We start from the raw sequence: 19,113 nt of genomic DNA, 5'->3' as shown, positions 1-19,113 counted from the left end.
CCTGGGTCATCCCTCCTCCCTTTCTTAAAGATAGGGATCATGTTGACTCTTTTCCAGTCTTCTGGGACCTCACCTGAGAGCCATGAATTTTCAAATATCTCTGCTAAGGGGGATACAATGATGTCTGCCAACTCCTTCAAGATTGTCAGGTGCATTCCATCTGGGCCCATGGACTTGTGAATGTCCAGTTTCTCAAGGTGTTCCTTCACCTGATCCACGTCGATTTTGGGCCTGTCACCTACTCCCAGAATGGTTTGTGCCCTTCCTGACAGCAAGATCCTTGTGGAAGATTGAAAAACTGATGCAAAGAAGTCATATAGGAGATTGGCCTTTTCTTAGGCATTGGATGCCAGTTGCCCCATTGTCTCTTGCAGGGGCCCAGTGTTATCTTTGTTCTTTTTTCAACTTCCCAAGTATCTGAAGGACTTTTTGTTGTCCTTGATTCCCATAGCTAGCCTGAGTTTGGTTTGTGCTTTGGCTTTTCTTGACCACTCTCTAAAGGTGCAGGTGAGTGCTGAGTAATCCTCTTTGGTGATGCTTCCTGTTTTCCAGCTTGTGTAGGCTTCTCTTTTGAGTTTAATGAGGTCCAACAGTTCCTTGTTTAGCCAAGGGGGCTTCCTTGCCTGTTGACTGCATTTCTTGTGAGATGATATGGCTTTCCCCTCATGTACTCCCTTTCCTTGGGGGGGGGGAAGGGGGGGGCATATGGCCTCTAATTGCCTGGCTGACCAAATCTCTCGGTTTGTAAAAATCAGCCTTCCCAAAGTTAAGTTCTTCTGTTTTACTGAGGGGTTTGCCTGCTCTTTGCAAGTCAGCCTAGAACAGATATTACCCATAGATAACTAAACACCACCTGTTACTATGCCTATTAGTGGACTACAAGACACCCCACAATCACACACAACCTAAATTTAACTAAACACCAACCTGTATTTCGCGCATTCATCTATCTGCCCTATACACACATCCCCCCGCTCAGATTAATTAACATACACAGTATGTTGTAGTTGTAATTCATATCATCTTTTGTACTAACACTAACCATTACTAGTTTCAAGCCCATAACTGGACACGGATCACATATTTTGCTCTTTAAGAGGCCTCTGGTTATCACTCTCACAAACATACCTTGTGATTGCCTGGACATTCATTCTTCACAGAGGCCTCAACCCGCACAGTCGTGGTCACCACTCATTCTAGTCTGTGACTGTGGCATTTCTACCCTTGACTGCATTTGGTGTCTTTTTTATTTTTGGGGAGAAATCCATGTTCCCCACTGGTGACTCATCTCTGAAGTCACTGCAGGCAAGTCTAACACAAAAACCTTGTAAACGTTGACATGGACAAATCAGTCCCAAACTAAGAAGGTGACCAATTCATGGTTGCTGTTACCAAGCTTCCCCTCCATCACTTAACAGGTCCTCCCCTTTGGCCAGGAGCAGATCAAGAAATACCTCTCCCCTAGTTGGCCCATAGACCTCCTGTGTTAGGTAGAGGTCACCAATGCAAGAGAGAAAGCTATGTGACCTCTCAGATTTGGCCATCCGCTCATCCCAAGAGATGTCAGGGAAGTTGAAGTCCCCCATCACAATCATGCATTGGGAGTGCGCGACTTTGAACAGTTCCCTATTGAATTCCAGATCTAGTTCTTCCTCTTGGTACGGAGGTCTATAGACTCCTACAAGTATGTTACCTTCCCCATATTTAACTCATATTTTGACCCAGAGGGTCTCAAGACACCCATCTTGGTTAGAAAACTCCATCTGCAGGGAGGTGAGCTGATCTTTGACGTAGAAAGCAACATCCCTACCCCTCTTCCCCACACGGTCTCTCCTGTACATGGTGTAACACTCTAAAGCCACCAACCAATCTTAAGTGGAGTCCCACCAGGTCTCCTTTATCCCTACAAGGTCATAGTCATTTTCATATAGGAGAAGGGCCAGTTCCTCATGCTTATTTCCCAAGCTCTTGGAGTTTGTGTACAGGCAGGTAAGTCTGCCATGAGAAGCCCAATGCTTCCCTGAGGGGTGAAGTGGTACCTTTCCTTGGGCTGTTGCCAGAGCAGGTCTGCTTGGGCTGCCCAAGTTATTGGTAACGTGGCTAACATGACCTGGGCTAGAACTGTTAATAGACCCCCCCCCCCACTTCCTCCAGCAGTCTTAGTTTAAAGCCCTATCAAGAAGGTCAGCTATTCTGGCTGAGGAGAGCTTCTTCCCTTTCCAGGTGAGGTGGAGGCCATCCCTTCCCAACAGTCCACTCTCTCTGAAGTGCAGACTGTGGTCAAGCAAGCCAAACCCTTCATGATGACACCGTCACTGGAGTCTTCTATTCACCTCACCAATGCACCTGTCCCTCCGGAGCCAATGTCCTGTTACTGGGAGGATTGAAGAAAATAACTATTTGTGCCGCCAGACCCTTGAGCCCAGCTCCCAGAACCCTATAGTTATGCATGATCTGGCCTGGACTGCTCTATGCCGTATCATTGGTGCCCACATGGATGAGTAGCATGGGATGGTGGTCAGAGGACCAGATGAGTTTGGGATCCTCTCTGTCACATCCCAGACACAAGGCTCCAGGCAGGCAGCAGACCTCATGGCCTAGGGGGTTAGGGTGATGGATCTTTCTCTCAGTCCCCCTAAGGAGAGAGTTACCCACCATGATAACTCTGTCTTCTTCTAGGCATCTTCTTCACTTTAAAAAAAAAAAAAAAAAAAAGAAAAGAAAAGCCCTGCACTCACTGGCTCCGGTGATTGGGGCCTTTGAGGGCTCATGGCAGAGCCCCCCTGTGCAGTGTGGGGCAGTGGGGATTGCCCCCCACCCTCCGCCTGGCATCCATGCAGCAGCTGCCCCATGGCTTGGGTGCAGCATGGCTCAGCAGGGCACTGCGTGCTGTCTGGGAGCTGGGGAAGCTCCACCTGTCAACCGGAGCCCAGCACCACTCAGTCCCAGTGGCCAAAATGGCAGCCATTCCCTTATCCCTCCATTGCTGATTGGCAGAGAGGGTTGCTTTCATGTGGCTCCACCCTTCTCCATCAATCATTGGTGAGGGGCAGGACTCTTGGGGCCTCTTGGCCAGAGGCATGAGGGCTCCCACCGCAATAGGCCTGTGAAAAAGTGGCAGCCAGCACTGATTGGCCTGTGAATTTGCCAGTCTGCTGCCTCGATTTATGTAGCTCCCTAACCATCATGCCTTTACCTGCATGTCTGGCAGTGGTCTTAGAAAAGACTTATTTGCAAATTGAACAGATTTAATACAGGATTAATCAACACAAAATTTCCTGGTGACAATTACAGAGTAGAACCACTTTTGTAAAAGATTACATTTTGAAATGATTTTATAGTTAAGATTAATTTAATAAAATTGCAAAGGCTGCAGACAAGTTTCTTAAACTAGCCCATTGGTTTTTATAAATTTCCTTCCTAAAAACTTGCACAGGTTTTGATCTAAATTTAATTCCTGGGGCCTCACTGGAATCAAATCAAAGCTCACCAAGTAACACAATATATAAGCTGTTCCACTGACCCAGTGCAAGCTGCAGGGAGCCAGAGGCCTTTCACTCTGCATCCATCTCTGCTCCAAGACCACAGACACTAACCTCACTCCTGAAACTTGCCCAGCTGAATGCTCTCAGGCTTCTATAGTGAAGACCTAAACCTTTCCCAGCTGTGCCTGATTATCAAAGATGACTGGTAGGCCCCAGGCCCCCTGAGTCTTAAAGAGACAGACCATGCTCTTACAGGTTATTCTGCAGTTAGCTTTTTTTCACTGGTCATTCAAATGAGCTGACCTACAGTCATGACTGGATAAAACTGGTTTCTTCTGAGATAAGAAAATTATCCTCCTGCCTTATACTGTGGAGCAGGGCTGTCCAACTGGCAGCCCACAGGCTGCATCCAGCTCCTGAGGGGTTAACCTAAGGCCCATGAAATCCTAAGTCTGTGCACTGCTCTACTCAATGCTTTCCTGCTGCTGCTATCAGTCTCCAAGCTTACCCTCCCTCCTCCTACTTCTAGCAGGAGCAGGGCAGCCCTCAGTGTCCCTCCAGGCTGTGAGCTCCCATGGCTGGGAATTTGGACGGACCTGGGAACTAGGGCTGTGCAAAATGTCAACAGCCGTTTCATTTCAGAGGTGTTTCAGCCTGTTTTGGTGCCTGAAACATCAAACCTAAAATGAACCAGAAGACTGTAAAAGGAAATGAAACCATCTGAAACATTTTGGATGTTTCAGAGGTGGGCTCGCAGGGAAACAAACTCAGAAAAGGGAGGGGAAGGATTGCTCCGATATTGACATTTGTAGCTGGCCTGTCTCTGTGAGCTGTCCCTGAGGTCCCTTCCAATCCCAGTGCTCTGGGGGAGGGATGGCAGCCTGCTGTCATCCCGCAGGCAGATCCGGGGACCTCTGGGGAGGAGTGCGGGCCCCCAGATCTGTGTGCGGGATGACAGCATGCCGCTGCTGGCTTGGGCCAGCGGCAGCACCAGTCTTTCCAGTGCTTGGTGCAGGCTGCGCCAAGCGCTGGTCCCAGCTGGGAGCAGGAGCCTGCTGTCATCCCGGGGGCCCATAGATTTGGGGGTCTGCGCCCTCAGGGAGCAGTCTGGCACAGCCTCACAGCCCTCCCAGGAGGCGTAAGCCCCCAGATCTCCATGCGGGATGACAGCATGCTGCTGCTGCCAGCAAATGATACAAGTTTTGCTTTGAACAGTTTGAGGTGCAGTTTCACAGAAACCCCTGTACCTATCTCCTTGAAATTTGGCAGGCTTCATGCCCTCTGAAAGGGCTACCATCCCAGCCAAATCAGGCACAAAATGATGAAGTTATAGACATTTTAGTGATTCCCCATTATAGCCTATGGCTGAATTACCGAAACAGTGTCAAAACTCTGAAACAGGTTTGGCCAAATTGAAATGGAACAGTGATTTGAAACATCGAAACAAATCACTGTCCTCCAAAACAGCCACATCCAAAACCAAAATGAAACATAGCTGTTTCCCACAGCCCTACTGGGAACTCTGCAGGTAGGGTACAGTGCAGTGAGGGAACTACAGCAGACAGAAAGAGGTAAAGAGTATGGCATGTAGCCCAGGGGAACACAGAAGTTGTACAGCCCTACCCTGGAGTATTCATTCCTAATAAATTACATTTTTCAAAATTAAAGCTTTTGAAAAGTTATTGACCCACCCATCTACATACCCCTCACCCAGGTTTTTCTCAGCCAACTTACACAGTCTGTAACTGCTAGTGGCAAGAATCTTGATTTTGGGGCAAAGTGTGCCACCTTGATGCCTCAGAGTCAGGATGGTTGCCTCCTAGGAACAGGGACATGAAAATGTAAACAGTGGCATAAAGGATGCTGTCAGTGATCCTCCCTGTTGGCTCATCTGTCTCTAACTGTGGTCAGATCTTGATGTTTGAGAGGAATGCGTGAAGGGCTCTTAACTTGCTGTATGAACAGTTTCCTCACATCTCCAAAGTAAAAAAAAAACTAAAGACCTCCAGTCCAGTTATCTAACTTAGGCTAGGTACAGATGTTCCATTTCTACCAGGAGAATCACTGCTCTCCCAGTCGGAACCAAAAGTGTACAGATGTTCAGACTTTTTCTCTAGGGGTAAAAATGTCCACTCCAGAAGAAAAATAACCTATGAACAACCAGGGCTGTCACTCCTCAAAGAGTCCTCCTGGTACTGAATGTCTCTACATATTTCCCTGGATTAATTTGTCCTATAGAGCAGAAGTGGGACCTAGGGATGGGTCCCTCAATACCAAGGTCACTCTGGTCTTGAGGTATGTGTTGGGGGGAGAGGGGGAGCTGCTCCCTGCTCTCATAGATCAGATGAGGGGAACAGCAGCCACCTGCCTCTTCCCCAAACTGGACAATCCCATTTCAGAAAGAGAGACACAAGACTTTGCTGACTCCCACTGGCTTCCCTTTGCCCCCACCACCCAGTTGGGCAGCAGGATGGTGCTGGGAGTGGAGCTCAGAGCTGAGCACGGCTCAGCTGGGCACTGGGGGGGGGAGGCAATAGGGAGCTGGCAGGAGTTGGGTGGGAGACCATTCCAGAGCCTGGCTGCTGGCTTTTGAATAGCCACCATGCCACTCAGCTGGGCCAGTAAGCCAGGGTTCCCTTCTGTTGACTCCCTTCTAAGGGGAAGATGGCAGGAGCCAGGAGCTAGGTCAAGGAGACTTTCCTTGAGTCCCACAGATGGTTGCTGGCTTTTAAATCATCACTCTGATGCTCAGCTGAGTGGCAAAGGGGGACACATGGAAGTCAGAGGACTTAGGAGCTGGGCTTTCAGAGGCTTTCTCCCACCTGGCTCCCCTTTGCCACCCATGCTGCCCAGTTGACCCAGAGCAGTGTGGAGTGAGGCAGGTTGCTGTGCCTTCTTTAAGGCTCCTGAAGCCTTGCCATGGTGACTGAGTGCTCCCACGCACCCTACACTCCTGCAGGTCGGTCCAGAAGTGCGCAAGGAGCAAGGCTGTTCTCTTGTGAGGGAGAACTGGGAGAGGTCCCACCATGGGACAATGCCACTTCTACCACCAAGCAGATGATTGACAGGATGGGGTGGGGGAGGCATTCTCCCAGGAGGAACTTTTCCCAGCTGTCTGAGGCAGCTGCTGCTTTTCAGCCTGCCACCCTCCCAGGCAGGGGAGAAGACAGGTTGTCAGGTAATGGGCTCCCTTAAGGGCAGGGGGGGCCCAGGGCATAGCTCTCTGGGGCCCCCTGGTTGAAGAGCTTGTGAAGCTCTCCAGCCATAAGACTAGAGGACTGCCTGTATGTACAGTATAGCTCTTGGTCTATTTTTCTTCCAGAAGAAATTTCTGCTGGTAGAAATTAATACAAACTTAATAGTACATGATTATTTAGAGTGCTAGACGTTTCAAACGTCATATGTGAGAATACATTTGCTAGGCGATCCAATCCTTTTACTTCAGTTTATTTCTGCAAAACCTGAATATTAAATATTTGGTCCTCAAAAAGATGAATAATAATTCCTGAAAAGCAAGGAATTCATATGAGATCCCTAGTACAAGTCCTCAGTTGACATCCAAATATACATGTATGTGCAAACCAAAGGTGATTTTATAACAAGAAGCCCACTTTTCTTTACCAGAAGGTGTGTTTTCCCTGACCAAGTCCTCCAAAAATCTGATGCTTTTTAACCACATAATGGCTCCATCATGCCTAACTTTGCTCCCATTGGCTGCAACAAGACCAGTTAGGCCAACACAGACTTTTCCAAAATCTTGTATCAGAACAGCTTTTCTTTTGATATTTCCAGTTTTCTTAAGAAAGTATCAGGATCTAGCCTATCTTTTAAGTAAAACTGCACCCAGATTCAAAGTGTTTCTGGTTTCCCAGAGAGACTTCAAGGTCTTAAGAAATTAGAGAAAAACATTTTTTCTGTCCTATGATAAGGAGGAGACAATCTTATTAGAGTTTTTGGCTCCTTAGGACTCCTCTCCTTGATCCAAAAATTAGTCATGTTATTCTCAATCTTCTAAATACTGTGTCTCCATGCTGAATGACTCAATCTGTTGAGATACTATAAAATGCTGTGACCTTCTATATGCATGTTTTCCAAATACTTGAAATTATCAGTACAGTTCTGAGGAAAGAACTGCAATTTCTTTTTCTAAGTCACATAGTGGTCCTTAAAAAAGTTGCAGTCAGGATATGAGGTGGGAAAGATCTATAATATTCAAGTCAGAGAACTTCCATATAAGGCAGTTTAAATGGATCTGAATCTGTTCTTTACGGTACTGAACTAACATGAGTCACTGTCCCTGACATTTAAAAAACATGGAAAATATTCTTCTTATTCTAGAAGCATTCCTATAGATCTTATTTCTGGCTAGTGTATCATTGTCACTATTTGGATAACTGTATTCAAATATTTTTAGATGAAAGAGAAGAACTACACGTAAAAAGGATTGCTTGGAACCAAGTCAATCGTCTTCCCAGCTCATTTCCATTCTTTAGAGTATACTTGAGGCCTACCGGTTAGCCTTTTAAGAAGAACTTCATAGTTCTTTTCATTCCCTTTAAAGGTTCACTTCTTGAATTTTTTCTTCATTTTTATAGTGTACACATCCTCCATGCCATTAAAACTTAAAAATAGAACCCCATTCTTAAAGTCTAAGTTTGCAATAATTTTCTTTTGTACATAATATATCAGTCAGTTCTTTACTAATAAGTCATCTTATTTAAAACCAAACATATTTAAAGATCTAGGTCAGTGGGGACCAACCTTTTTGGCTGGTGCACCACAGCGTAGCCCCACACCTCCCCAGGTGCCACTCCAATTCCTCTTTTTCTACCTGTTCTTTCTGGCCCCTGCCCAATCCGCTGCTCTGCTTTCTGCCCTACCAGTGTGTGGCCTGTTCCCTCCCTGATCTGCCACATGCTATACACAGGCTGCCTACGCCACTTGTGGCACTCATACCTCTATTCTGGGTGTATGCATTCTCAAGAAACCTGTTGGATCCGAAGCTTTTAAAAGCAAATTTTCAAAAGTACCAAGTCCTCAGCAGCTCTCATTGATGTAAGACATCTATTCATGGACTTGGGAGGTTAAGTTTGTCCATTTTGGAAAAACTAGGCCTGTACTTGTGTTTATTTTGTATATACAACAATAAAATGAAGCTTAAAATATGGCTATTATGTTATTTAGTATGCATACAACAATGTTTGCAGAGTTTTTCAAGGGGGCCTCAGGTCATTCCCCACTGAATTTCAATGAGCATAATTCCCTTTGATTCTCTTGAAAAATCCCAGCTTTTATCTCTAAAGCACGTTACGATCTTTAATTCACACTCGCAACTCTGATCAAAAACAATTCTGCAAAACTTTTTGCTGATGCAAAAATGCTGTTATGTCAAAATCAAAATTTAGCATGGAAATAAAGTGGGTTCAGTTAAATTTGGGAAGGTTTGTCAGGAGTAGAATAGAATTTCTGAGAGAGACCTACTCCAGAATAGCCTAAAGCCCGGTGAGGTTAAGGCTCTGATGTGGGATGCTCATGTTAAACTTCCTGCTCAGAATGACGCAGAGCAGGAACATTTATGGTGACTGCTGTAACCACCAGGTTGTCTATTAGTTAGTTATTTAGTTGGGGGTATGTGCACAGAAGGGAGGGAAAGTCTCTCTCTCCCTCTCTCTGGAGAAATGCTCTGGAAGGTTTAATTTTACTTTGGAAAGCAAACAACATTTGGAAACCATGAATTTTTTTGCAAGCTGTAATTGTTACTTATTGGCTAACTCCAATCAGCACCTCTCAGGCAAATGGACATTTATCACATTTTTACCTATGGAAGATAGGCAGGTACGATGTACCTCATCGATATTATTCTACCCACATAAACACAGAGAAACTTCCTCATTGAAGAGGTGTGCTCTGCCACTTGTGTGTTTTTCTTCTCTCTTCATAGCAGTTAGGAGGAGAACTCAGCTCCTGGCTCTCATTCTGGGACCGAGAGCACCTTTCTCTCCCTTTCCTCTTAAGGCTATTTTACTTAAATCTTTTGTGGTGGAAAAAAATAAATCTCCAAAAATGTACTGGATTAGAGATAGCATATCCACATCTACTACTGAGGATCATGGCACTATCAAGACAACTCTATTGCATTTTTGTTGTCTATCCTATTGTTATGTTATTAGGACCCCTTTGTTTAATGTACTTCATCATCCAAGAAATGGAATGATTAATTTTAAACGTAGATGTTTATTTTTTAAAACGTCTACGCATTTGTAGGCTAGAAAAGGAATAGGAAAAAAAATCAAGGAAAACAAGTCAATGAGGTATAAAGTCATAAGGATTGTTTTTTTTAATGCGTTCCTGTGCTAATGTTAATATAAAATATTAACCAAGAATGGACACAGTAAAAAACAAATGTTTGGACTTGGCTGTGGGGTCAAAAAGAAAACAAATGTTATACAAATAAATAGCTAATAGCTGAACAAAAGTTATTCTTGATTTTCAGAATCTTAAGCCATCTTCCTCAGAAGTAGAGGTCACTTTCTTCAGTTGATAATGAATGATGGCAAGCTTTGAAAAACTTTATTTGTAGATTCCTTATTTTTTGTGTGACTTTTTTTGGACTTGGCTGTGGGGTCAAAAAGAAAACAAATGTTATACAAATAAATAGCTAATAGCTGAACAAAAGTTATTCTTGATTTTCAGAATCTTAAGCCATCTTCCTCAGAAGTAGAGGTCACTTTCTTCAGTTGATAATGAATGATGGCAAGCTTTGAAAAACTTTATTTGTAGATTCCTTATTTTTTGTGTGACTTTTCCTTTTTATCTGTGGGGGGGGGGGGAAGGGGAGGGGTGTGTGGAAATCAAGAGAAATGAGAACTATGAGTTCTTTTCTTTGAGTGGGTACCATTCTCTTTAACTCCACTAGGAGTTATATAATAATGCTTCAGTCCTGGAAATGTCTAACTTAGATACCAACAAGATCTGAATTAATTACTGCATGCACAGGAATGTTGGAAGAGGAAAGGTTAAGCCTAACATGGTTCCCTAAAAGGGACAACATAAATATCTATTTCAATGAGCTTTGGCTGATATTAATTTTAATACAATGTGCTCTCTTCCTTGTGCCAGGTTATAAATACACATATGGACATGCTTAGAAGACTGAAGTGCAGATAATCGTGAAACAAGCAGTTGAACTATGTTTCCCCAAAACAGTGTTGCTTTACCCCAGGGTTTTGTAGTGGCATTGCTGTGTCCACCTGCCATGTTCTGCACTTTTTTTTTTTTTTTTAAATCAGACACTATCCTCAAGAAAGGGACTCGGAGTCCTTACCTGCCTGCATAGCACCATGAATGCCATGCATTCTAGCTGTAGCTAATACATTTGTATGCTTAGCTTCATTGGAATCATAACTGAAACAGGACTTACCTGCAGATTTTTTACCTCATCCTGCGTTGTGTATCATCACCAAGTAGCTTGAAGCCTTGAACAGCTGGAACAGAGGCCTCACCTTATCATATATTACTGCAATTCATGCAAGTACCATTCATATTGGATTCAGACTCTGGCTCTGAACTGAACTCTGGCATCCTTTGGTACTGATTTCTTTTGGTTAGTTTTAAAACGTCAGTCCATATAAAACATGTGCTTTTGTTATTTTGGTTGTTGATTATCCATTCTGATGAACAGCAATTAATACACTTTTCTTGGGACTTTTGTACAAAAGGGCATAACTATTAGTTTGTCTGTGTGTGGATATTTTATTTTGTAGTAGTACTGTGGATTAAATAAACCAGGGAAAAACACTCTTTTCTGAAATAAGACTGCCCACTCAAATTTATTTTACTATACCTCTTCCACCGTAAACCCAAACCTACGTATTCTGGAATGACTTATACGTAAATAAGCACTTAATTCATGCCAGATGTGAAAGAAGAAAAACCCTTTGGGCTGAACTCCCAGAAAAAAATACATTTCTATTGGATCAAATGCTAAGAAAGTTGAAAGCAACCACCACACTTCTCTTTTTGTTCTTGCTCCCAAAAATGAACTAATGTAATGAATTAATTGTAAAAGCTGATGTGGAGAGAAACAAGAGGGGCCCGATTCTCTACAGCCCTGTGGCATGTCTACTCACCTATACCAATGAAAGGAAGCACAACACGACCACGCTCTGGTCATGGTTTACAGTGCAGGATAGGAAGAGTTAGACCTTTGTCCATAAAAGCATAGTTGCAAAGCCTACAATGCACTTCTAATGGAGCAAGACTTATTAGGGCTGTATGTTTCAGTGAGAGAATCAAACATCTTAATTTCTTTTGAACACACCTAGCCGTATAATATAGGACCACTAGATATTTAAGAGAGAGAAGCGAATATTTGACAAACGTTACATAAATCTGTCCTAGCCAAAGCTCTCTTCCACAGATAACCTTTAGCCCTGAGGCCATGGCAAGACTGTAGAGGACAGCTCCAATTATATCATACTTGCAAGGGTGGAAGGTCAAGGACCATAGAAGCTGAGGAAGTACAGAACTCCACACGAAAGGCCCTGAGCTCTCACAGACCCCCATGAGAATTTGCTGAAACAAACAGAGTGGCTCTTATAGCTTATTTGTTGTATGGGTAGGCAAATCCTGCATGACCAGGTACAAACTCCAGGAATGAGTCATTGTGGCGATTTCCCCTGCTGTCTCTTCCTGTCTATTATATTGGGCTGTATGTACAAGTACGTAATAGCACATACTAAAGCCTACTGATTAAAGACATTTACTAAGTGAATTCCAAAATGTGAACTGTAAAGGTTTTCAGTTAGTATTGTTAGAAACACAATGAAGGGATGAAATAACTACTGTGTTAGAGCAGAATATATGTTTTGACTTCCCAAGTGAACAGCTGATCAGGCCATTCATTTTCTCAACTTACCTGTAGGTTACAGCACTGGATAATACTGCATTCAAGCCGCATACAATAGGTAAACTAAGGACAGGGATTCAGTTTTTCAAATTTCAACTATGAATTCTCTTGGTTTCATGTTTTAACTCAACTTTAACATTATCTAACTCGTAATATTATAGTGGTGCCTACTGGCCCCATTTAAGAGCCCCATTGTGCTAGAAGTTTAACAAACAGATAAGAAGACATGGTCCCTACCCCGAAGAGAACATCACAGTAACTTTTTTTTTGGTGATTTAATCATAATATCAACAACTTTATCAAAAATTACAAAACTGATATTAAAAAAATTTCTAATTCTTAGTAAGACTAGAATGGGTTTCTTTTTTAAAAAATAGAAAAGCATTTTATGCTACTGCTCTTCTGGAATTCTCACATTACAACCCTACATAGCAAAATACAAACTGTAACTAAGAAAGGTAGTATGTCTAAGGTAATTCAGTCCACCATGAGCCCTCTAATACTTCTATACCAAACTCAGGGACTTCAAAATAATATTGCATTACTTATAAATCTTCTGCAAAACTGACTTAGCAAATAATTTAATATTTGATGTATTATTTTTGTTTTGTTTTTAAAAAAAACCCAGAACCTCAAACCTTAGACTGAGAGTATAGCAGACCTGGGACATCAGAGATGTGTTATTTTTACTATGTGGATATTATTTTCATGGCTGGTCCATCCAAGCAATAACTTTTTGTCAGAGTGGGAATACGAAGAAAATCCATTGAAATGAATGGAAATATTTTTCTTTAATGGTGTTCACAAAATGCGCCATGATAGAAAGAGGAATAATTCCTTTGATTTTATGTCATTTGGAAAAAAATCAACATGCCACAACCCACTTAAATAAAGCACAATAAATAAATAAATACATAAATAATATCGAGGATACTTTGCAGGTTACATCCTCAAAGAACCACACAAAAATTAACTAATCTAATCAGATACTAATTTTTTGTGGGCCCACTTTACTCAGTCACTTAAAATTTGCATGCCAAATTAATGACAATAAAGTATCATTCCACTTTCCATAATGGGGTATTTTTCACCCTTTAAATATAGGAGTTCTCTCTTAAATTAGAAACTAGGCAAAAAGTATCTTTAAAATTTCTCATTTTAAGTCTTCTATTAGAAAAAATATAGATTTTTTAAACAAAAAATAATAATGAGGAAAGAAGGGTTGGGCCTCCATCAAAAAAGTATATTATGCTTTAATGCAAAGAGAAAGAAATGGCTCTATGGGCAAAATTCAAGTATGAGTGACCAGTTTTTTAATTGTAAAGTAGGTGCAACATTTTTTAAAATGTTACAACACTGCATGACCTGTAATGCTCACAATATTTACATTAACTGCTTACATGAAACCATAAAAACTCTAAAAGAGAAAAAAATCTGTATGGACTGAAACAAACTACTCCTAGCACCCACATCAATGCCATTATTAACCAATGAAATCAAGTGCACAAAAATACTTTACATAGTCTACTAATGTAAAGTATACATTGGTGAGAAAGTACAAACCTAATTAGTTAAAATGCCAAAAAGAAGGATTGGTCAATACAAACTCAGTTTTAGGACAGAAAAGCAAAAGGTAAAAACCAAACTAAATATGAACACACACGCATACACACGCGCGCATACACGCACACACACACGTGTATTTATGAATAAAAAACATCAGTATAGACAAAACAGCAGAAAAGCAGGCTGGTACGGAAAATGGACAACATTAACTCTTTAAACGTAACAAACACATCAACTTGTAACAAAAAAGTGTCAACTAAACTACACAAAAAATCACTTCACATGAGTTTGCATGTAGGACCATGGCAGGCCACCCTGCCATTACACGAAAGACAAATGAACCTACCCAGTAGAAGGAAGGGTTCCTGCCTCCAGGCCACTGTAGCTTAGTGTAGCTAATTGCATTCCATCAGGTTGGGGTGGGGGAAAAAAGGAATAAGAGCTGTCTGTATGAGACATGAAAAAGTAGATTAGCCCAGTGGTAGTGCTTTGTGCTGTGGCACAGGAGAGCTGAGTTTGGGGATGTCCTCAGGTCTCTGTCCTCTGGATCAAAACCATGCCGGGCAGATAAAGGATTTTGGGCTAAGGGGAAAGTGAATGGTGAGAGGAAGAGTTACTCCTTGAACAAGTGCCAACTATCAGTTATCAGGAGAGTGGCAACATTATCAGCCCTACAGAATGCTGATTACTAACAGTCTTTGTAAATTTGCCACTTCAAGGAAAAAGTGTCAAAAAATGGTGGCTCCCAGATGAAGAGTTGGGAGTTAAGGGCTCCATCCTGGGACCAGGCATGGTGGGATAAGTTACTTTGGGTAGCCTGGAAGACGATGTGCACTGCTGCTGCCATCACCACCACCACCGTAAAAAGAACATTGAAATGCTGTTGCGCTACACTTCCTTTTAACCTTGTTTTTTACAATGGCTCATAGTTTTAGATTTGAATATTTTTAGCGTATTGTTTTCTACATATGTTTCACATTGTTCACTTAATATAACATAAATAATTTGGTTAATAGATTTAACCTGCACATTTCAGCCACATTAATATATATAAGAATCTGTTAATGGTATAAATAATTCTTCTTAAATAAAATAAATCTGATATGTTACATAATACTGATAAAAATTATTGTTACTAATAATTTTGTAAGCCACCTTTAATATCTAGTTATTAATACTGTAAGATGGATGCTAAAATTATTTTTTAGAAACACTGGAATAGGCCCTTTTATTTTACTGCAAAATCAAACTGTAATCAACCTTAACACTTATCATGATTTCAGAATCGAGCCATAGTCCCCATATACATAAAATGAATATTTAATTGATTAAACGTAAGCTAAAAAGCCTAAGGATTTTTTGAGGGTTTAAAGTTACTGATGATACAAATGGTTTAGTTTAGCAGGTGGCTATCAATCTTCAACTATAAAAATGGCTGACTAAAATATTCCATCTAAATTTTGTAATAAAATCTACAGCATTCTACTTTAAAACTTAAGTAAATAAAAATGCAACCAATAGTTGCAGCTTTTGAATTCTTAATTAGACCTGTGATCCCACATCCCTTTAGGAATCTGCAAGGTTGCACTCTCCTACAGAGACCTGAAATGGAGTACAGTACTTCCAGGCAAGGTTCATTCCAAACAGACAATATAAATGAACACTCAGTGGTGTGAAGTGTATGTCATAATTAAGGTATTACATAATCATGCCTTTTCTCTGCTGTTAAATACAAAAACAGCATCTTTTACATTATCATATAAAAGCATTTAGGCTGTATTTTTATTTATCACTTTACACTGGTAGTCTCTTGTATGTGTACTCAATAGAAACCAAAGAATTTTGTACACTATTTTTTTGTACAATAAAAGATAAAGTGTGCATTAGGTACGCTTGTACATGACAATATTGTACAATATTTACATTTCAGATATCACCATGAAATTCTGTATTATCTATATACACAATGAAAATTTCTCAGAAACATTTGGACTATTTCTTATAATCACAATTTTAGTATTATAGAAAAAAATCAGTAATCATCTGACATTGTTACTGTAACCTTTCAAGAATTCTGATTGGCTTATCCAGCAATAACTATCCCTCTTGATCAACAAAAATATTGTACCACTATTTCATTTAGCACCCTGTGATGGTGTCTATCTGTCTCAATATAAATATTGATATAATTACATCTATATCAATACCTATATAAAGATTTATGTGCATGTTCATTTTGATAAGTACTGGACCAGCAACAAAGACATTCAATGTTATCTAGAGATCTTCCTCCTCTTGGGTTTTGGGGGCTTCACCTGTCTGTCTCCCTGTGGGATTTGGTGGACCTAAAAAATAAGTATAATGAAAGGTTAGCATAGAGTACTAGGGAAAGGAACCTGCCAATGATAGATGAATTCAAGTATTTTTGACCAATTCTTTGGCTAACTGGGTAATACAGCTCTTACTTCTTGATTTTCATGTGAAGAACAGAATATTAAAACCCCGGGGGGTTGAACATTTATGCTATAGTCCGGATTTCTCAAGTCTCAGAAGAAAGGTACCAATTACATTAACTAAACAATAGTATACCAGGAACTGAACCACAAAGCATTAATAATATCAAGCTCTAGGAGGAAGGAGTTTACGAATATAGAGACAACAACAGAAAATCTAATATGGAAATGAATAGAGACCAATACCTTTAACATGGACCTTACTTTTTAGGGATAGCTTATTTTTAGCTAGCTATTTTCACCAAAATATCAAGGACTATTATTACAATTTCAGGTTGAACAGTGGCTTAATTAGCAAACGAGAATGTTTTTCATCATCTATTGTTTTCCATTCAATGCCTGTTATTTGTTCCAAGCTGAAAGCCAGGAGGAAAGATCATGACATAAAGCTCAAAACACATTTACAACCCAGCTACAAGAAATCAAATGCAAAAAGAATGTATTGCTGTCTTATATAGAATACCACCACCATCTGTTGGTAGAAATGAGGTTGTGTATTCTGAAATGCAATGAATAGATTAAGAAAATTACAAATCCTTGAATACTGTGAACAAGTGTTTCTTTAAATTACCCCTTACATTTTTCAAGGCAGCTAGAATTTGTGTTATATTTACTGTGTGTTACTGCTAGTGTCAATTGCTTTGTAAGTCAGTGTGTCCTATACACATCTATTAATATTTCTGTCTGAACAGTGTAAATTAAAAAAGCTTATTTCAAAAAAAGAAAAAGAATGTCATTGAGTTTGCAATAATTTTCTGGTCTTGTTATTCTGAATGATCAAAATATTTATGAAAAGAAAGCTCATCTTGATGAAGTTTTGTGACAAAACTAGTAAGATTGAACTAATGACTAATTCTGAGCTACAGCTAACACAGTATTATTTTATGATACAAAATTTATGATACATCAGACTTGTCCACGCAAAACAACCAGCCAGATGAGGAAACATTACAGTATAATTAGCATAGTTGCCCCAATTTGTTTATAGCATGCAGCTGTTGTAATTAGGTTGCACATCAATATGAAATCTATTTGACAGGGGTACAATAAAAATTGTCCAGTTTATGAATTTTAACTGTGATGTAGTGAGGTTAGGAGGCAACTGTTCCTAACCAGACTCTCTAGTTTTGTTTTTATTTCTAGGGTAAATGGACATAGTTCTATAGCCAGACCAACTGCAAAACTTCTATCGACTTGGATGAAAATCCAGTCTACTTTTTATGTTAAAAAAGAAAAGGGAAAATAATCAAAAGTGTCAATTTTCTCAGCCTCTCAAAGCAGGTAACTTGAGTTACTAAGCAGATTCTCTAATATTTCTAGTTGATTCTAAAATTAACTCTGAAGTCATGATCCTGCAAAGATGTTTGCACATGCTTAATTTTATATACTGCAAGCAGTTCCACTGAAGCCTTACCAGTTGTAAATAACAAGCATGTGCAAGCTCTTTTTAGGACTAAGGCTTGTAATAACAGGAAAAAATGTTTTTTTCTTTGAGTACTCGAATCTTATAGCATTTGTAATTATCCAAAATATTTATTAGATGTTTTTGGTATGTCTAATGTAGTGTAATATATTATATTTTTATTCACTTTTATATCTCATAGACAAGTAAACAAATTATTTCAATGTTTTTTTACATGAGGTGGATACAATTGTAAATGACAGATTTGTGATGTCTGTGTGACAAAACAGAAATGAAAACAAGAAATAATACAAGCACCAAATTTAAGTATTAAGGGTGTTCAACATATTTTTATGAGAATATCTTTAATTTCATATTCGATTAAGTTTATTCAGTAGTGAGTCACAATATAAACACCAATCATTTTAATATTGTTTCAACATCTTCCTACTCAAAACTGGAGGAGAAATGAGCAGGATCTTACAATCCCTACTCCAACAAAAAATTAGGGAGCTCACTGTGAGGTAAAGTACTGTTCCAAATATTGGTAAAATTCATGTCTGATGTACACTGAGTACCTAACATTGTTTACAATCTAAGTGATATTTTAAACCTTTTCCAAAATTATGAAACAATAAGATGAACAGTAATACAAATGTTTTATTGAAAAACCATACTAAAAAAACAATAAAATCCAGGGTTATACTGAAAAAGAACAAATGCAGTAAAAACTATTACTAAAAACCAAAGAGACTTACATTCCCAGACATTTTGTCTAGTTCGCTCATGGCCTCATGAATAGCAGCTTCTAAATGGTTATTTAGCTTCCCACTTCTAAGATTGAAAAGAGAGAGAGAGATTAATACTGTTAATGATTCCTTGTAACGGAAATATCCCATTTTAAAAGACTTTAGACAATAGAATCAAATGCATAGATAGGCCATATTCTACTAATTTCAATCAGTGCACAGAAATCTTTGGTGAAAAAAGATAAAGAGTACATGGTGTCCTTTTATGTGCTTTTAAAATAAAGTTGTGTGTTGTCATTTTAAACTATTATTAAAGAAATAACTTTAATGAGTTAAACATTAGAAATTATAACTTCCAGACGAGATAACACATTTATAAACAACACACAACAGCACATCATTAATACGTCTTTATATACTGCATTGGATCTTTATGGTCATGCATGGTGTGCAATTTGAATTTACAGTAAAGTTAAAGATACACTTTCCA

General features: G+C 40.0%; 1 protein-coding gene across 1 annotated transcript in view; it reads right to left on the bottom strand.

Moving 5' to 3' along the window:
• Positions 1-12,349: 12,349 nt before the first annotated feature.
• MBD5 (methyl-CpG binding domain protein 5) overlaps positions 12,350-19,113 on the bottom strand; it is a gene marked incomplete at its 5' end in the record, with an annotated part of 36,562 nt that continues 29,798 nt past the window's right edge. The window contains 2 exon segments of the mRNA XM_025215972.1: positions 12,350-16,304; positions 18,633-18,708. Coding sequence (XP_025071757.1) covers positions 16,233-16,304; positions 18,633-18,708 — 148 coding nt within the window.

This window comes from Alligator sinensis, unplaced genomic scaffold (genome assembly GCF_000455745.1).
Source record: "Alligator sinensis unplaced genomic scaffold, ASM45574v1 scaffold810_1, whole genome shotgun sequence".
Lineage (NCBI taxonomy): Eukaryota > Metazoa > Chordata > Crocodylia > Alligatoridae > Alligator > Alligator sinensis.
This window is presented reverse-complemented; position numbering and strand designations above follow the sequence as displayed.